The following is a 24,122-nucleotide window of genomic DNA, read 5'->3' on the forward strand; positions in this document are numbered from 1 at the left end:
CTTAATGACTACGCCACCCAGGCGCCCCCATGAGAGGTACTTTTATGCCATCATGAAAATTTTTGTATTAATATAAGGAAAAATGTTTATGGTATGATCTGACATAACAATCTTGAAGCTTGAGAAATTAACAAATTTGTGTAACATCTATTTTCTAAAATAAGTATTTTATGCTTGAAAAAAATGACTGTTTCTCTTAAAGGGAAAATAGTGTAAAGATTAATATTTCTTGAGAAATTATTAGGGTAGGTACTGAGCAGGCAGTGTCTTTGTGTATGCTGTTTTATTTAACAGACAAACTTGGCTTATTTTACCAATTCCTCAACAGATCTGGAGTACTGTGATATCCCACAAGATAAAATTTTGACCGTAGCAACAGCGTTCTTCCAGAACATGCAGATATTCTGATTCATTTGCTTCTTATATCATAAGCTTCTAGCCTACTTGATTACTCTATGATGCTCCCTTGCTACGTTGAATCTTATTATCTCCTCTTCTTTCATATTAAAACATTTTTTAAAAAAATTTCACCAGACATAATGTGGGTTTGCAGTTTCAGGAATCAGTGACATTCAGGGATGTGGCTGTAGCCTCTCGGCAGGAGTAGGAGAGTCTGAATCCTGCTCAGAGGCATTTGTACAGAGATGTGGTGTTGGAGAACTATGGTAACTTGGTCTCATTGGGTAAGTTTACCTCTCTCAAGTAAATTAGAACCTTCTCCCTGAACACTTTCTTCATCATACATTTTAGGGCTATCTTAAGAAGTGAACCTCATTTCTTCCCTCTGTCCCCAAAGAGATGGTTTGAGCTTTGTTAGGGTGGAAAGGATGAAATGGCAGGATTAGAACTCTGGGGTGTTTATTGCATAAACATTGACAAAGGCCAGATTTCCTATATGTTTATGCTCAAACTTGCTATAAATTCGCTATTACTATCTGACCCACCTGCAGGCAAAACAGCTAGACACAGGGTCCTGATTTGTTCTGTCTGAAAAGCCTGTGCAACTTATATGGGGGCGGGGGGGGGGGGTTGGATAAACAAATCATTTAAACCTGAAGGTACCTCATTTTCTTTCTTATAAAACAGTTACCTGATTTTGTGGTTAAAATTTATAATTCATTAACTTTGCATTTAAGATTAAATGAGTTTCCTATAGATAGAGATGTCTCAAGAAACTTTTTAGTTTTTCTCTTAGAAAAATAACAGTAATAATGTTAGTAACTCACATTGTGCTTACTATGTACCAGTCATTATTCTAAGGTCTTTACATATTTGTATCTGATTTGTATTAATTTATTTTTATCCTTACAACCACTTTATGAGATAGGGGCTATTTTGATAATGATTTCAGGTGAGAATGTTGAAGCACAGTGAGTTTAAGTGAGTTTCCCAAGGTCACCCAGCTGGTGGGAGGCAGAAACAGGAATTTGAACCCACGCACTCTGGTACCAGAGTCTGTGTTCTCAATTACAAGGTCATGCTTTCTGTCAAGACAGAGGAGAGAGAGAGAGAGAGAATAGATTTCACTTAAAACATTTTGCCCATCTATCTGGATTCTTGAATCCCCTTGCCCTTCCCTGAAGTACTTCTCAATGTCATTTTGACCTTTAGTTTGTTCCAAGTTTAACCTAAGCTCAAAGTATTTTTTTAATTCATATTTTATTTCTTTTCTGCATTGTATGGCATTCTTACCTTGTAAGCTGGATGTTCCCTTTCTAAACCACATGTGATTACTTTTTTTGGAACAATGGAAAGAGCCGTGGATGATAGTGAGGAAGGATCAAAGAAGACAATACACAGGTGAGTAAGAGCTGGTCAGGTAGAGAAGCTCTCATTGCTGGAAGTAACCCATGTGGTCAGGGAATAGGCACATCTCTGAGATGTTGTTTGTAACTCTCCCTTCAAAGGCCCAAGCAAGGCCTGCATGGAAAGCCTGAAACTTGGAAGAAAGATGAATATCTCACCAAGATTTCCAAAGAAATTTCACCTTTACCACTTTTATCATTCACTCACCTTCTCATATTTCCCTGTCATATTATTGGGCCTATTCTCTTTCTTATTAGCGCAGTATTTCAGCTATATTTTGAATTTGACTGCTTTCAGCTCCTTTTCTACATTTAGATTTATTTGTATATTCTGAGGTGGTGATAACTGAGCAGAGACAAGAACAAGAAGGGCTTAGGCTGCATGATAATATAGAACATTCGAGGCAGAGTGAATAGCAAATGGCATTCCTTGAGGTGGGAATGAGCTTTGTGTGACTCGGGAGCAATGAGCAGAGTAGAACAGAATTAATGAGGGGAGAGTAACAAGAAAAAAGGGAGAGTATCAGAAGAGACCAAGTCATGTGTATTTTTTTTGTTAATTATCAGGAACTTGGATTATTTTTGAAAGTGACTAGAAACCATGGTGTAATTTATATTTTTCTGATTTTAAATTTTTTAAAATTTTTGTTAAATATATAAAAACTAGAAAGCCATATTAAAATATATAGCTTAATTAGTTAGTATAACGTCGGTATCCTTAAAACATCACCCTGAGCAGAAGTAAAACATTTAAAAAATAATAATTTCAGGGTATCCTGGCTGGCTCAGTCAGTAGAGTGAGCGACTCTTGATCTCAGGGTTGAGTTCAAGCCCCATATTGGGTGTAGAGATTACTTAAACATAAAATATTTAAAAAATAAAAAATAAATAATTTCAGGCTTACAGAGAAGTTGCAGAATTATACAAAGAATTTTCATATTCTCTTCACCCAGATTCTCCAAATGGTGAGATAAAACTCTTCCAACTACCCCTTAAGCCCTTTACCTGCCTCTACTTAATCACAACCCTCTTTTCTCCCTCCCTGATAAATCACTTCCAACCACATCAAAACTTACCATGCACCCCATATACTCACTATCAGTTTCACCACTTCTCCTCCAGTTAGCCTGCTAACCTTTAGATGAATATCTGCTGGTTATTTTGAGGTTCTAGGTCTGGAGATCCCCTCCACTGCTCCTCTCTGCTTTTTCCTGCACAGGTGCATAGAGGGTGGACTGAATGGGGACAAGGGTAAGAATAGGAAAAGCTGCCGGGAGAACAATTCTGTAGTGCAAACTGGGAGTGATGGTACTTTGGATTAGACTGTTAGTGGTGGAAAGTGGCACTCGGAATGTATTTTGAGCATAGAACTAACAACAGGCTGGTGGGTTATAAATGAGTGTGGAGGCAGAGGGATATGAAGAAGGATGAGCACGTTTTGAGTTGAGCAGGTGAATGGTGGGTGACACAACTGCCTGAGATGGGAAAGAGAGGGGAAAGGCAGGATGGAGAGCAAATCTAAACATGTGTGCTTTGAATATGTGAAGCCTGAGATGGCTATTAATCATCCAATGAGAAATGCTGACTAGGCTGTTGAATATGCAAGCCTGAGCTCAGGGAGAGTATGGGCTCACACTTAGCAGTTGGGTGTTATTGGCTTATGGCTGGTATTTAAAGCCAGGGGAGTGCATGAGGTCTCCCAAAGCGTCAGTGCAGATAGAGGAGTCTCACAGTTCTGTTAGAGAAGGCTGCAGAAGAGTCTGTTGAGAAGAAGCACATTTTAAGGTAGGATGAAAACAGGAAAGTGGCACCACCAGAGACAAGTGAAGAATATGTTTCAAGGTGGACGAATGATCAGTGAAACATGAATTTAAACAAGAAATGAGCATTGGCCTGAATATTGGCCTTCCCAGAAGGGCAAATCCTCAGTGGTATCAAGGAGCGAAAGCCTACGGGAGGGGTTTAGGCAGCATGGGGGGGCGGTGAGTACCACAGTTCTGTAGAGGCGCTGCTTGTGAAGAGATGGGGTTCGTTGGGACATGGGGTTACACCTGCCTGATTGATGTTGGGAAAGGTTCCACGGAGTGGTAGAAATGGATGAATTAGAAGGAGGAAATTCTTGTAGAAGCAATGGCCTTGAGCCGGACGGGTAAGGTGGTGGAATTTTGTGCATAAGAAAGAAACGGTGACAGTGGGTGTGGATGTAGATAACTTAATTGAGACAGTAGAGGAACGAATATGTATCTTTGATCTTGTGTTTTCTCAGAGCTATAAGAAGAAAAATGATGGGTTTCTCTCATCTATGGAACATAAGAACTAGGAAGATCGGTAGGAGAAGAAAGGGATATGGAAAGGGGGGTAATCAGAAGGGGGAATGAAGCATGAGAGACTATGGACTCTGAGAAACAAACTGAGGGCAACAGAGGGGAGGGGGGTGGGGAAATGGGATAGACCGGTGATGGGTAGTAAGGAGGGCACGTATTGCATGGTGCACTGGGTGTTGTACGCAACTAATGAATCATCGAACTTTACATCAAAAACCAGGGATGTACTGTATGGTGACTAACATAATATAATAAAAAAATATTATTATAATAAAATAAATAAATAAATAAAAATAGTAAAAAAGTTAAAAATCAAGAACTATGTGTTTTAAAAAGTAAAGAGTTGAAAATCAAAAAAAAGAAGAAGAAGAAAAATGATTAACTGAAAATTAGTGAGGAAAGGTATGAAATCTTTGTTGTTGAGTTTACTCATGCTATACCGACTTACTCCCTTTTTTTGATCATTGTCTCTTACACAGCCCGCGGCTGGTGGTGGTAGTAATAGCAGTTACTTTATTGATTCTATACCCTATTCCTGACACTATTCTAAGCATTTTACATATATTGCCTTATTGATTCTCAGCAACATTGTGAGACGTTTTTCAAATTGCTGTCAGTATTCCTGTTGTTAGTTCTATGTTCAAAATACATCTGAGGGAACTAAGACTTGGAATGATTAAGAAATTTTCCTAATTACAGAGCTAGTTCTCAGAACTAGAATTTAGACAGAGTCTGGCTTATTTGAGTAATCACTGTGCCATTGTGTATTTGTATATTCTTCTTTTAGCTGAAATATATTGATTTAAACAAATATGTACAAGGTTCTTAGTTGATGGATTTTATATAACTCTTTATTTTGAAATAATTCCTAACCAGAAAATTTGTAAGAATAACACAGAACATACATGTAACCTTTACCCAGAGACCGTTAATATTTTATGTATTTGCTTTTTATCATTCTCATTCTGTCCCTTTCCCTTGAAATAATTTCACCTTTACCCTAATTATTTCTCTGTGTATTTCTTTTTTTCTTTTCTTTTCTTATATTATATTTTATTTATTTGAGAGAGAGAGAGCACACGAGCAGGGGGAGGGACAGAGGGAGAGAGAGAGTCCCAAGCAGACTCCCTGCTGAGTGCAGAGCCCAGCTCCTGGCTCATCTCACAACCCTGGGATCATGACCTGAGCGAAAAACAAGAGCCAGATGCTTAACCAACTGAGCCACATAGGCGCCTCCTCAACGGTATCCTTTAAAGAAAAAAACCAAAATTCAACCCAGTGGTCAAGACAAAAGTCGTGAATTTCATTTAGTAGTCTTCTTACTTTAATCTTTAATTTGAAAGAACTTCTTGGTCTCTCTCTGCCTTTTATGACCTTGGCATTTTTGATGAGTACATCTCCTTTGTAGATTGTTCCTCGATTTGAACACTGTTTCACTTGTTTGTACGGTGTGAAGCCAGGCATTCTTACTGTTTTCAGTCAGTTGTAATCTTCTATCATTTTGATGTTCAAATTGTCTTGTATTTGGCAAATGGCAGCCTCTTCATGGTAGCCTCCGTATTCTTTTTTACTTTAAAAAACTTCTAATGAAATTTAGTCTCAATATGTGAGCTAGGATATGTGATCAGATGGCATTCACAACTTAGTGAAGAGCAGCTCTAGTAGGATACGGAGATGTAAGTGACGGCGAGAGATACAGGCGCTGGAGTGTGCCGAGGAGAGACGGCCCGGGAGTGTCTGGGAAGGAGGAATGTCCTAGAAGAAAGTGCAGCATCCTGGCAGTGAAGAGAAGTCAGGAAGAAAGAGATAGTGTTCTTTTTGATAAAATGAACGTCTTTTGCAACATTTCAAATACAGTTCTGTAGTTGAAAGCCATATAGTTAGGAACATGCACTAATTCTTTTTCCTTTAAAAAACAAGAAATTCAGCTTCTTTTTTAAAAAGTTGATATAAGTTCAAATAGCAAAATGTTCATGTTTGACAGGAAGAGGGAAGAAAAAGGAGGGGAAACAAACCACGAAAGACTGTTAACGATAGAGAACAAAACTGAGGGTTGGTGGAGGAAGGTGGGTGGGGGATGGGCTAGACAGGCGATGGGTATTAAGGAGGGTCCTTGTGATGAGCGCTGGGTGTTGTATGTAAGGGACGAACCACTGAATTCTACTCCAGAAACCAATATTGCACTGGATGTTAACTAAGTAAAATTTAATTAAAAAAGAAAAGAACAGAAAATGTTCATGTTTGAAATTTATAATTTTTTTTCAGAGCCTATTATCATTTGCATTTAAAATTTTTTTTTTTTTAAAGATTTTATTTATTTATTTGACAGAGATAGAGACAGCCAGTGAGAGAGGGAACACAAGCAGGGGGAGTGGGAGAGGAAGAAGCAGGCTCATAGCAGAGGAGCCTAATGTGGGGCTCGATCCCATAACGCCGGGATCACGCCCTGAGCCGAAGGCAGACGCTTAACCGCTGTGCCACCCAGGCGCCCCTGCATTTAAAATTTTTATTTACTTTCAATTCTGTGTCACACATTTTGGTGGGCTCCCGCCTATTTTTTTTTTTTAATTGACACCAACTCTCTACTTATTCCTATAATTATTCAGCATTTGATTAGAATTGATTTTCAGAAATGGAAATTGCCTGAAGAAAAGTTTTTTTTAACATCTATTTCATAGCTCTTTTCTATATTATATATTTATCTTTGTGTATTAGTTTTTGCCATAATAAATTACCACAAATTTGTAAATTAGTTCTGCTATAACAAAGTACTACAAACTTGGTGGCTTAAGACAACAGAAATCTACTGCCTCACAATTCTCAAAGCCAGAAGTTTGAAATCAAGAAGTCAAGGGCATGCTGCCTCTGAAGGTTCCAGGGGAGGATCCTTTTTTGCCTCTTTGTAGCTTCTGGTGGTTGCTGGTAGTCCTGGCATTCTTTGGCTTATAACTACATTGATGTATGAAAGACGTTAGGGTTCGAGGCCGACGGCCAAGAAAGAATTCTTGAGATGTCTTTGGTGCAAAAAGGTGATTTTATTAAAGCACGGGGACAGGACCCGTGGGCAGAAAGAACTGCAATGGGGTCGTGAGGGGTGGTGATTATATACTATGGGGTTGGGGGAGGTAAGGAAAGGGGGGTTTTGAAAGAACTTTCATGTATTAAAGAAGACACACAGGATACCGAGTCTTTGCTATGGTCGGTTAAGGTTGCTTTTCGTTCTAGTAAGGCATTAACAGTAAGATAGTTGGGAGCTTCCTGGAGGAATGTTCTATTCCTCCTATCACATGTCCTTATCAATGGGCTGTAGGTTTAAAAGAAATTCAGTTTTATTTACATTTCCTTTTGCCTCAGCCTCCCTCAGTTTTATGGAGGGGAGGGTGATGTTAGGGCTTCAGGAAACTGAGTTATGGGTCTCTAGAAGTTAGTTTATTGATAAAAAAGCTTCTTCCTTGTAAATCACTGGGACATTTGTAAACTGAGGGAGACTCCTGTCCTGCAGGACTGTGATCTCCATCAGTTAACAATTTGTTCTTCCTTCAGGGCAGCCAGGAGTGCCTGAGGAATGTCACACATATCACTTGGGGGTCGGGCGTCGGTGTAGGGTGTGCTTTCTGCTTTGTCCTCAGCTAGCCTTCTGCTCCCTCATCAGCATCACTCCCATCTCTGTCTCCGTTGTCACAGCCTGTCCTCTTTTGTGTCTGTCTCTATGTGTCCTCTCCTTTTCACCTAAGGACACCAGTCACTTTAGATTTACTGCTCACACTAATCCCAGATGACCTCATATTAATTAATTACATCTACAAAACCCTATTTACTCACATTCTGAGGGACGGGGGAACACTATTCAAACCTATACACTTTCCATCTAATCAGTCTGCGTATATTATTTTGAGGGTTTTTTGTTTTGTTTTTTAAAATAAATTGTATTGTTTTTAATGTCTCTTAATGTATGGAAATATACCATCCTTTAAAGTCTGTTTTGGTTTGGTTTGGTTTTGTATTTTGCCAACTGAATTAAAAACCACATGAAAGTTGAAAGAGTAATATAGCAATCCTTAAAACCATCACATAGATTCACCATTTTTAATATTTCGCTACTTTGTTCTGTATCCATCTAAAAACGTTTTGCTGTACCATTTAAGTAAGTTGCACAAATTATAACATTTCATCCCCAAATACTTAAGGCTATACTAATAATAAGGACATTATTCTCCATAACCATAAAAAGAAAATAATTTTTTTACCTGCAGTACCTATGAGAGAGTCATCTTAGGCTCAAATGAACATTCAGACTAAGACTGCCTTTGGTGATCTTGGCTTTAAATATTCAGAGTATCACACAGCAGGAACGTGTTGTTAGTTCTATGTTCAAAATATGTTATGTGTGCTATACCTTCTCACCACTTTCCACCACTAACATCCTAATTCAAACCACCCTCACCCCCAGTTTGCACTACAGAATTGGCCTCCCGATGGCTTTTCCTATTTTCTCAGTCCATATACAACTTGTCTCTCAGTGGTCCTTTTTTTTTTTTTAACCATAAACAATATTAGTACACCACATACCATTTTGTCATCTAGAACATTTCTGTCTAATAGAAATGTAATGCAAGCCACATATGTAATTTAAAATCTCCTAGTGCTGAATTTAAAAAGAAAATGGTAAATTTAATGCATCTTGTTTATATCAATATAGCCCAATATGATCAGTTTTTCTGTACAGTCACTATAAAATTACTAATGAGGTAGATCATTTACGTTTCTTTTTGCTCAAAGTCTTCAAAATCTGGTATGTATGTTACACTCACAGCACCTCTTAGTCTAGTCGCATAGCTGGTGGCTACCATATTGGACAGGCTGCTATAGAGCGCTGCTCCCTTTATCTTTGCACTCATCTTCTGATTTGTCTGATATTTATGAAATATCACTTTGTCACTTATCTTTGCCATAATGGGTAGAAAATGAAAAATTTTGAATTCTCAACTGTGTTCAATAAAAGCTAAATATTTTTTAAGGCACAAAATTGATGTCTGCAGACTTCTTTGAAACCTTAAAAGTTTTGGGCAATCCTTTGAGCAACACATTGAGAAAACTGAAGGACAATGTAATAATGATTTATTTCACTACTGTATCATCTTTCCCGGCAATGCCAGCATTTTTCCACTTTCTTATTTTAATCTTTTTTGCACCCTGGGATATAATTTCTGTAATGATGAAATAGCTTTTCAGATGATGAAACAAAAATGTCCCAAGAGATCATTATTCTTTTATTCTTAAAGGAAAACTAGATGATTGGTATCCCATTGTGTATCTTAGTTCTATAAAAAGATCCAGTAGAACCCTATGTAACTGTAAGGTAGGATGAAATTTATTCTATTTTGAAAATAAGTGAACTTTCGTCTTCGGAAGGTCTTTAAGAACAAATAAAAGTCGGAAAATATTAATTCTTACAAATAGTTAGAACTGCTTGAAACAAAAACAAAAACAAAAATACCTCCAAAACTAAAACTTAATCTCTTGGGCCCTGATAGCTTATGGAAGTTTAAGACAGGTCTCAGGAAGTGTTTTTCTCAATTTTATTTAACCCAGAGACAAGGAATTATGTTGGTTTCACTTTTTGGTTTTCCCCACCACCTTTTTGGTCATTTTTTAGCCTTATCTGGAGGGTAGAATGTTGTCTTCTTGGGAGCAAAATTATCCAAATGTACACAGTTGTTGGATGTGTCATAATTGTGTGTATACGAAAGTCATTTCAGCCTCTGAAAGTGTTGTATTTTCTTATTTTTTTATTTGGAAAATTATTTGGATCCATTGGCACAACAGCATTTAGGACTGTAGATTATACATTTGAAAGCTGCAGTATAGACAATACTATGAGAAGTATTATGATCAGGATTTCTAGTCTGCTTCTAGGCCAGGATCAAAGACTAGTACTCATATTTAACCAAAAGAACAGATTCCATCCCTGATCCAAAGAGCCCACAGAACCTAATATGGAAGAATTATCCTAATTACTTAACTTGGTGATCTCTTACTTGTTTTGTGAATCATTTTAGTGATTTTTTTAAAAGATTTTATTATTTATTTGACAGAGACACAGCGAGAGAGGGGACACAAGCAGGGGGAGTGGGAGAGGGAGAAGCAGGCTTCCCGCTGAGCAGGGAGCCTGATGCAAGGCTTGATCCCAGGACCCCGGGATCATGACCTGAACTGAAGGCAGACAGTTAACGACTGAGCCACCCAGGCACCCCCATTTTAGTGATCTTAAAAATCTCAAAGAGAAGTCTTTAAAGATGTAAGTACAACATTCTCCTAAGAGTCATATCTCTCCCTTGTTGGGCCAGTATATTTTCTAAACAGAATCTGTCTTGAACTAGTGTCTATCCAATTTCTTGGATTCGAATTCTGTACCTTTGTAACATTATCCAGATCTAGTGCTCCTGGACCATAGGGCTATATAATTCTCCCCATTTTGAGGTCATCTGGTATAGCATGACATGAAAAGCCCTGAGGGCAGAAGAAAGCAGTTCAAAATTCTCCTTTAATGGTGGTTGAAGTTTTTTGACAACAGTCAACACCCAGATTTTCTCCTTTTTGAATTAAATGATCTAAATAACTCTTTTTTTCTGAGAAGTTAGAGAATTGGTGGGCCAAAATGATCTTAAGACATGATGGAGATTATCCTAAAGGCAGATTGTCAGTTTCATGAGATAACATATCTGATCCAATTTTCCAGTTGACTCTTGTGTGCAAATTCAATACTTACCTGTAGGGGCCATCCCAGTGGTCTGGTTCCCATCGAAATGCCTGTACAGTTTATCACATAGCATGGAAATATTTTTAAAAGGTAAGCATTTTTGTCTCAGTGGGTTAAGCAGCCAACTCTTGATTTTGGCTCAGGTCATGATCTCTGGGTTCTGGGATCAAGCCCCACTTTGGGCTCTGCACTCAGCGGGGAGTCTGCTTGAGGATTCTCCCTCTCCCTCTCCTGCTTCTCCCCGACTCGCATGGATGCACTCTTTCTGTAAAATAAGTCAATCTTAAAAAAAATTGACTACTGGATTAGAGTGATAATAGTCCACACCCACATCAGTTAATTTTTCTCTTTGCAATTTAACAGTAATCTGTGTGGTTTTCCTTTTACTTTACTATCAAGGAATATTCATTTCTTTAGCAACCTGTCATATTGTTAATCCTGATCAGAATAAAAAATATAATTATTTGTAGGAAGGTACTTTGTTACTATCATTTCTTGTGAAAATATTTCTTAGTGTTCTAAACTAGTACTTTTTGGTTATCTTGAAACATAGTCCCAATGAAAAGAGAAAGACAAATAAATTGCCTCTTTACCAGTAGTTAAATACTTTAAATATGAGATTATTCAAAGATTAAAAATAATTTCTGTTGCAAGAATTATTATGAACTTATCTTTTATCCATCAGTTATTGATTCAAATAATCAATTACATAATTACATATGTATATGTATAATTCAAAATAATCATTTGTGTGTTCCTTTTGTCATTGCATTTGCCATACAGAGCTCCATAGATATCCATAGATATTAAGCCTTCTATGTTTCTTTTTATTTTTTTTAAGATTTTATTTATTTATTTGACAGAGAGACAGCCAGCGAGAGAGGGAACACAAGCAGGGGGAGTGGGAGAGGAAGAAGCAGGCTCCCAGCGGAGGAGTCTGATGTGGGGCTCAATCCCAGAACGCTGGGATCACACCCTGAACCAAAGGCAGATGCTTAATGACTGTGCCACCCAGGTGCCCCATGTGTTTCTTGAGAAACCTAGGAGTCTTGGAAATTTACCTGACTTTTTGGCAAAGATATCTGAGGTTCATCTTGTACCTTCCCTGCCTCATTCCTGAAATTCTTCATTTCTTCAAGGACTATCTGTTTTATATTAATGGGTTATCAGTGAATTATTTGTATGATATTATCTTTTAATTATATCCTAATTATTTTGTCTAAGGATTTGTCTTTTTTTTTTTTCTCCCAATTTCTGCTGTGTGCTAGAGAGTTATAGTACAGCGCTGAATGAAATAGGGGTTGGGCCCACTTTTGGAGAGTGTGAGTTTCCTATTGCTTTGTAACAAATCACCACAAATTTAGTAGCTTAAGACTACAGTCACTCGTTATCACATAACTGTATAGATCAGTTCAGCACAGGATGGCTACATCAAGTATCAGCTGTGATTGTAGTTCTTTAGGGCATGGGGTCTTCTTCCAAGCTCACGGGTTACTGGCAGAATTTATTTGCCTTCTCACACTTTCCATGTGGCCTGCTCTGTCTTTCAGCCAGCAACCAGCAAGTCTTATCTTTCTTGCACTTTGAAGGTCTCTGACTCCCCTTCTACCCTCAGCAAGACTCTGCTTTTTAGAGCCTACCCAGATAAGCCAGGTTAATGTTTCCATCTTAAATCAACTAATTAGTAACCTTAATTATATGTATCTTTTGCCATGTGATGCAACATATTCACAGGCATGATGTGGGCAAAGGTCATGAAACCCAAAATATCTACCACAGGTAGGTTTGGGAGAAATAAATTAAAATTTTTGACAAAAGAGAAATGATTATGTAATTGGAAACAGGTAGGAATTACAAGAATTAAGTGTTAGAACAGAAGATAAAGACATGGCCATCCTTAGGCAAGGTCAGCAATTTATAGTATTCCTGATAAAGTGATATTTTACCTTAAACGTATATAGGATGAGAAAGATCCAGTCTGCAAACAACACATGCCAAAGAATTTTTGGGAGATGACATCACCCACAGATGGAACCAAAGGATGAGAAAATTTGTGACACATTCCAAGTGCTGAAAGGGGAAAGTGAGGTAAATAGGGAACAAAGAAAATTATGACTTCACATGAGGCCTGATAGGTAGGCAGGGACCATATTAATGAAAGATACATGGATTTTATTCTAAGTGTAAAGAGAAGCCACAGTGGGGGGAATGAAATTTCACCTGTATCAGAAACATTTGTAAGAAATGTTAAATGTATCAGTGCCCAGGAACTTCCCTTCTGTATTCTGATTCAGGAGGTCTAGGTTGGTGCTGGAATATCAGTGTCTCAACAAGCTCTTCTAAGATTCTGATCCACACCTAAATATCAGAAGTGAAACCTGTTTTATCACCAACCTTAGTATTTTAAATAAACTCTCATTAATCTCTGCATTTCTCTCTGACCTGTTTTTTATTTTTATTTATTTTTATTTTTTTTTAAGATTTATTTATTTATTTGACAGAGAGAGAGACAGTCAGTGAGAGAGGGAACACAAGCAGGGGGAGTGGGAGAGGAAGAAGCAGGCTCCCAGTGTAGGAGCCTGAAGTGGGGCTCCATCCCAGAATGCCGGGATCACACCCTGAGTCGAAGGCAGACGCTTAATGACTGAGCCACCCAGGTGCCCCTGTTTTTTATTTTTATAAAAGTATTTTGGTACTGCCTAGGCTATTTATCTCTAATAGATATTTTCAGTGTGTCTCTTCCATAGAAATCTATATTCCTACACTTTCTCAAATAGGAAAATAAAATATTTGGGTTTTTTGTTGTTGTTTTGTTTTCTTTCAGATTTTCAGTTGAAGGATGAGACAGTCAGCTCTAAAGAAATGCCCACTATTGAGAAATGTATATCTTTTGCTCTGCATCAGAGAATTCTTAATAGAGAGCAATCATGTGAATGTCAGAAATATGGGAAGACTTTTTGTCAAGGCTCAAACCCTGTTCAACACGAGAGAACACATTCTAGTGAAAAATCCTGCAAACGTAAAGAATGTGGGAAGAACTTTAGTAACGGATAAACTCACCGTATGTCAGAGATTTCATATTGGTGAGAAACCTTATAAATGTAAGGAATGTGGGAAGGCCTTTACCACCTTTTCGTACCTTGTTCAACATCAGAGAATTCACACTGTTGAGAAACTCTATGAATGTGAAGAATGTGGGAAGGCTTTTATTAGAGGTTCAGCCTTAGTTAAACATGGGAGAATTCATACTGGTGAAAAACCATATGAATGTGGGGAATGTGGGAAGAACTTTGGTAGTAGCCATCAATTTGTCAGAATATTCATACTGGTAAGAAACCATATGAATGTGGGGAATGTGGAAAAGCTTTTTATAGTAGCTCATATCTTGTTCAACATCAAAGAATCCATAAAGATAAACCCTATGAATGTAAGGAATGTGGAAAAGCTTTTATAGTGTATGGAAAACTTCTTCAGCATCAGAATATTCATACTGGTGAAAAACCTTTTGTATGTAAAGAATGTGGGAAGGCCTTCAGTACCTTCTCATACCTTGTTCAACATCAGCAAATTCACACTGGTGAAAAACCCTATAAATGTAAAGAATGTGGGAAGGCTTTCAGTAGTAGCTCACCCCTGGTTAAACGTCAGAGAATTCATACTGGTGAGAAACTCTATGAATGCAGGGAATGTGGGAAGACCTTTACTGTGTATGGACAACTTACTCGACATCAGAGTATTCTACTGGTGAGAAACCTTTTGAAAGTAAGGAATGTGGGAAGACCTTTAGACTTAGTTCATTTCTTAATGCACATCAGAGAATTCATGTAGGACTAAAGCCCTACAAATGCAAGGAATGTGGGAAGACCTTTACTGTGTATGGACAACTTACTCGACATCAGAGTATTCATACTGGTGAGAAACCTTTTGAAAGTAAGGAATGTGGGAAGACCTTTAGACTTAGTTCATTTCTTAATGCACATCAGAGAATTCATGTAGGACTAAAGCCCTACAAATGCAAGGAATGTGGGAAGACCTTTACTGTGTATGGACAACTTACTCGACATCAGAGTATTCATACTGGTGAGAAACCTTTTGAAAGTAAGGAATGTGGGAAGACCTTTAGACTTAGTTCATTTCTTAATGCACATCAGAGAATTCATGTAGGACTAAAGCCCTACAAATGCAAGGAATGTGGGAAGACCTTTAGTCGTGCCTCATACCTTGTTCAGCATAAAAGACTTCATACAGGTGGGAAACCCTATGAGTGTAAGGAGTGTGCCAAGGCCTTTAGTACTGGCTCGTACCTTGTTCAACACCAGAGGATTCATACTGGTGAGAAACCCTATGAGTGTAAGGAATGTGGAAAGGCTTTTATTAGTTGCCATCAACTTAATGTACATCAGAGGGTTCATACTGGTGAGAAACCTTATGAATGTAAGGAATGTGGGAAGGCCTTTAGAGTACATGTACATCTTACACAACATCAGAAAATTCACATTGATGTGAAACCCTACAAATGCAAGGAATGTGGAAAAACTTTTAGTCGTGCCTCATACCTTGTACAACATGGAAGAGTTCATACTGGTGAGAAACCCTATGAGTGTAAGGAGTGTGGGAAAGCCTTCAGTTCTGGCTCTTACCTAGTTCAACATCAGAGGATTCATACTGGTGAGAAACCTTATGAAGGTAAGGAATGTGGAAAGGCCTTTACTGTATATGGACAATTTATTGGACATCAGAGTGTTCATACTGGTGAGAAACCCTTTGAATGTAAGGCATGTGGCAAGACCTTTAGACTTAATTCATTCCTTAGTGAACATCAGAGCATACACAGTGGCGAGAAACCCTTTAAATGTAAAAAATGCGGGAAGGCCTTTAGATACAGTTCAGCCCTTAAAGTACATCAGAGAAACCATATGTGTGTAAAACCCTAAGAATTTAAGGAATTTGGGAAGTCCATTATGTACGGCTCAAACATTGTTCAGCATCAGAGAATTTATGCTAATGAGAAACATGGATGTTAAAAATCTTGGTAGGTCTTTAGAAAATATTCTCATATTAGAGAATGGAATTCAAAAACATAAGAAAGCCTTTATTTGTCATTCTTGTGTTTACAATATCTGAATCCAAATATTCTGGATTGGTGGCCAATTCAGAAAAGGTGGGAAACATTAATACAGCATTGATAGCATGAAATTTTATATGACATATTCTAATATGGTTGAATGAACTAGCGAATAAAAAAAATTCCAGTTACTCTTAAATCATTGCTGAACTTCAGATAATCTGTCCTGATTTTTAAAAAACAGGTAATATATATTGGAAAGCCTGCTATATCACAGATGTCAATTCTCATCATTGTCATGCCACCACCTTCAACCTGTTTGACATTAGACACCTTACTTTTTGTTTCAAGACATTGCTTTAAAATGGTGGTGATAGAACGTACATACTTGTAAAAACCTATGCCCAATATTTATTAATTTCATTATTAGCATTTTTGTAAACTGCTAGTGAAATTTTGAGAGTAAGACCCTATAGGAGCGGTTAATTTAGAAATGCCATCATATTCACATATCCATTTTACAATTTTAGATAAATTTTTCTGGATAAAACTTTGTAGAAAAAAAGAAACATAAGAGGATATTCATTTAGAACTCATCCCTTAAGTTGAATCAAACAATTCTTGAAAGATACTCAGACTTTTAATGTGTGCGAAGTTGTTGAGAATAACCTGTAACCCACATTTTTTGTCCAAAATTCAGGATAAGTTCAAAATTAATAATAGGGTAGAAAAATGTCCACTTGGAAATTTCTTTTGCAACTTTTTTTTCCATAGAAATTTCAACATAGAGAAAAGTTGAAAACTAGTAAAATTGCCACTGTCTTTGTTAACATTTTGCCTTATTTTATCTCTATATTCTCATCTCTCCATGTGTACATGTTTATTTCTACATGTAAAAGGAAGTTGTAGACTTTACTCCTAAATATTAGCCTTTTACTCTTGAGCCCCACCTTTTTTATGTGAGTTTTTTTGGAAAAGTCCAAGGAAGTTGTATTGGAGAATGCCTCACATTTTGTATTTGTTTCCTCACGCTGTCACCTGACTTGTTCCTCTACCCAGATTTTTTCCATATTGGAGGTTACACAGATTTCACTGGGCTCTGGAGAACACTTCCAAGGTAATACCGCATTTTTTGTAAACACAGAACATCAGGTTTTCCCATAATTAGTAATACTAAGTGTTCGATAGAGTGATCACTGCTGGAGCTTTCCATTGTACAGCTCCTTTTGCAATTAACGATCTGAATAGTGATATTTTTAACATCTCAATTTTGGATGGAATCACATGTATGCATAAGTTTGGGATTAAAGGGAAAGCCAAAAATTATGAAATTACATTCTACTCAGAGAAGATAATAATGAGGTGCTTGTGAATCAGAAATTTTGATATGAGGTCAGAACTGTAATTGGAACATTAATTTTATTTTTTTAAAGATTTTATTTATTTATTTATTTATTTATTTATTTATTTATTTATTTATTTATTTATTTATTTTGAGAGAGAGAGTGTGTGTGCACATGCAACCATGAGCAAGGGGGGAGGAGCAGAGGGAGAGGGAGAAGCAGACTCCATGCTGAGCAGGGAGCCTGACACAGCGCTTGATCCCAGGACCCTGAGATCATGACCCAAGCCGAAAGCAGTCACTTAACTAACTGAGCCACCCAGGCGCCCCTGGAACATTAATTTTAAAATAACAAAATTAATTAGAAACTTATTGTCACAGTGTATACACTTAATAAGGCTGTTTGTTAAAAGAAGGGAAAATCATACACATTTGTTCTAGGACCATTTCTTGAAACAAATTCTCTCTCTCCATTGAGTTGTTTTTTGAAAATCAGTAGACTACATAATATTTATTTCTGAATACTCTTCTATACCCATTGTACCATGTGTCTGTCATTCTAAAAATACCGAAGAGTATTGATTACTGCACATTTCAAAACTGCTACTGCTTTGTTGAAAGTCTTTTTCAATTACATATTTTAAAATCAGCTTGTCAGTTGCTATGGGGAAAAATGTTTTGGGGGATTATAAGGTGGATTGTATTGAATCTATAGATCAATATGGAGATAACTCATATCAACACTATTGAGTCCACCAATTCATGAACATCTGTTTCTTTTTATTTAGGTGTTTAATTTCTCTTAGCAGTGTTGGTAATATTCAGTCTTCCGCATATTTTGTTAAATGTATCCTTAAGTATGTCATAGTTCTTGCTGTTACGATAAATGCTGTTGTTGACTATATTTAATATTTATATGATGCTATATATATAACAATATATAACAAATATATAACAAATGAATATATATGGGAAGAGTGTGTGTGTGTGTGTGTGTGTGTGTGTGTGTGTGTGTGTCTCATTTGTTTTTATTGTTGAGTAGTATCCCTTATGGGTGAAACACAATCTGTTAATCCATTCACCAGATGATAGCAGTTTGGGTTGTTTCCAGGTTTTGGCAATCATGAATAAAGGCACTGTTTGCACTTTTGTGTGGACATTTTCATTTCTTTAGGTAAATACCTAGGAGTAGATGTGCTGTCATATGATAACTACATGTTTTTAACTTTAAAAGAAATTACCAAACTATTTTCCAAAGTGGCTGTACTATTTTCCATTCCCAACATCAATGTATGAAAGTTCCAGTTGTTACACTGTTGTCAGCACTTGGTATTGTCAGTTTGTTTTTGTTTTCAGTTACTCTACTGGGTGTCTGATGGTACCTCACTGTGTTTTAATTTGCATTTTCCTAGTGGCTAGGAAATGTTCACCACTTTTTCAAGTGATTGACAGCCGTATATCTTGTGAAGCATTTATTTATTGGGCTGTTTGTTCTCATACTGTTGAATGTTGAAGAGTTCTTTATATATTCTAGATATAAGCTCTTTGTTGGATGTGTGATTTATAAATATGTGTTGTCCAATCCAGTTTGTCTTTTCATTATCTTAACTGTCTTTCGTAGAACAAAGGTATTTAATTTTCAGATACTCCCATTTTGTCAGTTTACCTTATGGATAGTGCATTTGGTGTTTTATCTAAGGACTCTTTGCCTTAACCCAAGGTCATGAAGATTTTTTCCTGTATTCCCATCTCAGAGTTTTATAATTTAACATTTTGTGTCCGTGATTCATTTTGAAATATTTTTTGTGTAATACGTGAGGTTACAGGTCAAGGTTCATTTTTTCACATTTGGATGTCCAGTTGTTCCAACACCACTTGTTGCAAAGGTTATCCTTTCTTTATTGAATTGCCTTTGAACTTTTGTCAAAAATGAATCTTCCACCTCCTGATAAATATCATTGTGCCTGTTACTGGTCCAAGGAAGATTAGATGTATCAGAAAAAATTATGAATAATGATTGAGACCTTTCAACAAGTTCTGATTCATTTATAACCACACTCTAACAATTCCCGTTTCCTTCTTTGATGATATATTTTGGACTCCATGGGCTCCATAGTGTTTATGTTGTATAGACAGTAGGACTATATCCAACATATTCACAGCCCCAGCCTCCACCCAGATCCTCCCCTACCATTGATGGCCACTCACACCATCATCTGAGTCTATTTACCTTTTCCAAAATTTTGCTACTATATAGTACTCATTTTGATGGAGTTTGAATGTTTCCTTTCTGTGTAAACTATGCAACCTCCAAAAATATGCTTATAGATACTGATATCTGGTATTATCCAAATGAAATGATGGTACAAAACACAACTCTACCATAATTTGAAACACATACACTTTCAAGTCAGCTGCTTTAGTGCCTCATTTTTTTCCATTTTTTAAATTGAGGCATAATTGACATATAACATTAGTTTCAGGTATACAACATAATGATTCAACATTTGTATATACACTGAAATGATCACTATAATGTCTAGTTTCTTCCTATTGTCATAAAGTTACATATATCCTACAGTATTGTTGACTGTAGCCACCATGCTGTACGTTACATCCCCATGACTTACTTATTTTATGACTAGAAGTTGTTATATCTTGACTTCCTTCGTCCATTTTACCCACCCCCCTTCTGAGAACAAATTTGTTCTCTGCATCTGTGTGTTTTGTTTTTCTATATTCCACATATAAGTGCAATCATACGGTATTTGTGTTTTCCTGACTTATATCACTTAACATAATAACCTCAAGATCTATCCATGTTGTTGTAAATGGCAAGATTTTATTCTTTTTATGGCTGAATAGTATTCCATTGTATATAAATACCACATTTTCTTTATCCATTCATCCATTGATTGTCTCCATAATAATGCTGCAATGAACATAGGGGTGCAGATATCTTTTTGAATTAAGTGATTTCATTTTCTTTGGATAAATACCTAGAAGCGGAAATGCTGGATTATATGGTAGTTATATTTTTCATTTTTTGAGGAATCTCCATACTGTTTTCCATGGGGGCTGCACCAATTTACATTTCACCAACAGTGCACGAATATTCTTTTTCTCCACATTCTCACTGACACTTGTTAATTCTTGTCTTTTTCCTAATAGCCATTGTGACAGGTGTGAGGTGATATCATATCATTGTGGTTTTGATTTGCATTTTCCTGATGATTGGTAATAAGCACCTTTTCATGTGCCTGTCGACCATCTGTTTGTCTTCTTTGGAAAAATCTGTTCAGATCTTCTACCCATTTTTAAATTGGATTGTTTTTTGCTACCTAGTTGTCCTTTATATATTTTGGATATTAACCCCTTATCAAATGTATCATTTGCAAACATTATCCCATTCAGTAGGTTGCCTTTTTATATTGTTGATGGTTTCCCTCATTGTGCACAAGCATTTTAGTTTGATCTGGTCCCATTTGTTTACTTCTGTTTTTGTTGCCATTGCCTCTGGAGTCAGATCCAAAAAATACCTCCAAGAGCAACATCAAGGAGCTTACTGTCTGTTTTCTTCTAGAGTTTTATGGTTTCTCATCTTTTATTCAAGTCTTTAATCCATTGTGAGTTAAAGTTTGTGAATGGTGTAAGATAGTGGTATAGTTTCATTCTTTTGCATGTGACTATCTGGTTTTCCCAGGACTATTTATTGAAGAGACTGTCCTTTCCCAATTGTATATTCTTGGCTCCTTTCTCATAATTTTAATTGACTATGTACACATGGATTTATTTATGGGCTCTTTATTCCATTGCATAGGTCTGTGTGTCTGCTTTATGCCAATACCATACTGTTTTGGTTACTGTAGCCTTATAATATAGTTTGAAATCAAGAAGTGTGATGCCTCCAGGTTTGTTCTTCTCTCTCAAGTTTGCTTTGGTTATGTAGTACAAATTTTGTGGTCCCATACAAATTTTAGGATTGTTCTATTTCTGTGAAAAAAGCCACTGGGATTTTGATAGGGATTGCACTGAACCCACAGATTGCTTGAGATAATATGAACATTTTAACAATATTATTTCTTCCAATCCATGAGCATGAAATATCTTTAGACTTGTGTCCTCTTTGATTTCTCTTATCAATGTCTTTAAATTTTCAGTGTAAGGGTCTTTCACCTCCTTGATTAAATTTATTCCTAGTTGTTTTATTCTTTTTGATGTAATTGCAAATGGGATTGTTTTCTTAATTTTTTCTTTCTGATAGTTTGTTGGTATATAGAAACACAACTGATTTTTGTATATTGATTTTGTATCCTGCAACTTTACTGAATTTATTAATTCTAATAGTTTTTTGGTGGAATCTTAGGGCTTTCTATATATAAAATCATACTGTCCACAAATAGTGATAGTTTTATTTCTTCCTTTTCAATTTGGATGCTTTCTATTTCTTTTCCTTGCCTAATTGCTCTGGCTAAAACTTGTGATACTATGTTGAGTAAAAGTGGAGAGAATGGGCATCTTTGTCTTGTTCCTGATCATGGAAGAAAAGCTTTGAGCTTTTCACTGTTGAGTAGGTTTGCTGTGGGCTTGTCATAAGTGGCCTTTATTATGTTGAGATATATTACACTATACCCACTTTGTTGAAAGTTTTTATCATAAATTGATGTTGAATTTTGTCAAATGCTTTTCCTGTAACTGTTGAGATGATCACATGATTCTGATTTTTCATTTGTTAATGTAGTTTATCACATTGGTTCATTTGTGGATGTTGAACCATACTTTCATGCCTGGAATAAATCCCACTTAATCACAGTGTATGTTCTTTTTAATGGATTATTTTATTGCAATTTTCTTTTTCTGTGGTGTTCTTGTCTGGTTTTGGTATCAGGGTAATGCTGGCCTTGTTAAATGAGTTTGGATGAATTTCCACCTCTTTGGGTTTTGAGGGGGGTGTTTTTGTTTTAGTTTTTTTTTTTTTTTTTTTTTTCCGAAGAGCTTGGGAAATTTTTCTTTGTCTGAATACCAAGTCACATATTCTACCTCCCCAGAAGTATCAACCAGTGTGAATTTGGTATGTATCCACTTTATAGAAATTTCACTTACATTTTTATTTATCTTTGCCCAATTCTTTCATGTGAGTTTAAACTCATATGAAGCTTCATACTTAATTTTTCTGCAATGTCATACAGATGTAATGGCATGTAAGATCTTCTTATCTTTTTAAAGAATTCTCCTTATGGGCTCATTTTTATGTGTTCAATGTATTTTAATCCATAATGGTCTGTATTCTCTTATTGCTCAAATTGTAACAGCTCAGAGATATAGCTCACTTCTGTGTCTCTGGGCAGGACTGTATTTTATAACTTTTTATTAAAATTTCCAAATACAGTTTTTTTTTTCTATTATTAATAGAAACAGACCAGCATACCCAGAATACCTGAAGGTGGGGCTGAGGTAAATACCATTTCCTTGGCTTGGGCAGGGGCTTGCATTGTTTGAATCTTGCAAAAGAAGGGACCACTAGGGCTTTCTTATCAGCTTGCTCAGATGTTGAGCTACAAGAGAGAGAAAAAAAAAAAGCCTTTTACCTTAAACAAAAATAAACTTAATGGATCACAGACTGAAATAAAATGTAAAAATACAAAATATTTAGAAGGAAATATAAGAGGAAATTGTCAGGACTGAAGGCTAAGTGAATTATTTAAAAAAAAAATTAAACAAGAGTATCAGAATAAAGAATGTTTCCACATTTAAAAAACAGGAAAACAAGGGGCATCTGGCTGGCTCAGTCAGTAGAGCATGTGACTCTTGACTCAGGGTTGTGAGTTTGAGCCCCACGCTGGGTGTAGAGTTTACTTTAAAGAAATCTTAAAAATAAAGTAAAATGAAAACTAGGAAAAGAAAAGCAAAAGAAAACAAAATAATAAAGTTCTAAATGGAAATCAGTGAAGTAAACAGACTAAGCTATAAAGTCAGTAAAACCAAGAGCCTTAAGAATAATAAAATAGATAAGCCTCTAGCCAAGATTTATCACATTAAAAAAGAAAATACACAGATTATCAATATCAGGAATGAGAAAGGTGATATCACTACAGATTATACAAATATTGAAAGGGAATAAGGGGAAATCATGAACCTATCGATAGCAATAAATAGACAACTTAAGTGAAAAGGACAAATTCCTTTAAAGGCAGAAATGACTGAAATTTACATAATAAAAAATAACCCTATATCTATTAAGTTAAATTTGGAATTAGAAATCTTTGCATAAAGTTATTTACATCTATTTCATCTCTATGATGGAAATAGAATACTATGGTGTGCCACTACACATAGTTTCCCAACTTCCCATTCAGGGACAGCATATGTCATAACTTAAAAATGACTGCATGGTGAACACTATAACTCAGAGCTCAACTTATTGTTTCATTAGCTGTGAAGCTTTAAGAAAGTAGACATGTTAATAATTCAAATTAAACTTAAAATGTATTGTGTCTATAGTTTTCCATTGGGAACAACATAAAGTTTTGAGGAAATATTTTAAGTATTCAAACTTATTACCCCATTAAGTAAATAAGTTACCAATATCATTGAAAAATGACTGAAGTTCCAAAAAAGTTCTTTGCTGTTTCATTGTATTCTTGTAACAAGGTCTTGAAAAGACCTTGTTAATGAAAATAGAAATATTAACCAGCATTTATTTCAACAATAGGCAAGAGATATGAATGGACATTTTACCAAAGATGTAGGTGATAAATAACATTTTAAAAATGCTCAAGGTCATGAGTCATTAGATAAATGCAAGGTAAAGCCACAGTGAGATTCT

General features: G+C 36.2%; 2 protein-coding genes across 2 annotated transcripts in view; one reads left to right on the forward strand and one right to left on the reverse strand.

Moving 5' to 3' along the window:
• On the forward strand, nt 1-18,441 carry ZNF30 (zinc finger protein 30). Its single transcript, XM_087871065.1, is given in 5 exon segments — nt 1-1,800; nt 13,714-13,933; nt 13,935-14,203; nt 14,206-14,625; nt 14,628-18,441. Coding segments are annotated over 5 exon segments (2,232 nt in total). The 5' UTR covers nt 1-1,763; the 3' UTR covers nt 15,914-18,441.
• Nucleotides 15,630-24,122, reverse strand: part of ZNF792 (zinc finger protein 792) — a 20,653-nt gene continuing 12,160 nt past the window's right edge. Inside the window, exon 5 of the mRNA XM_045796660.2 lies at nt 15,630-22,851. Within this exon, the coding sequence (XP_045652616.2) occupies nt 22,817-22,851 (35 nt within the window). The 3' untranslated portion in view covers nt 15,630-22,816. The remainder of the gene's footprint in view (nt 22,852-24,122) is intronic.

Source organism: Ursus americanus, chromosome 21 (genome assembly GCF_024610735.1).
Source record: "Ursus americanus isolate L20-20 chromosome 21, mUrsAme1.1.p, whole genome shotgun sequence".
Classification (NCBI taxonomy): Eukaryota; Metazoa; Chordata; class Mammalia; order Carnivora; family Ursidae; genus Ursus; species Ursus americanus.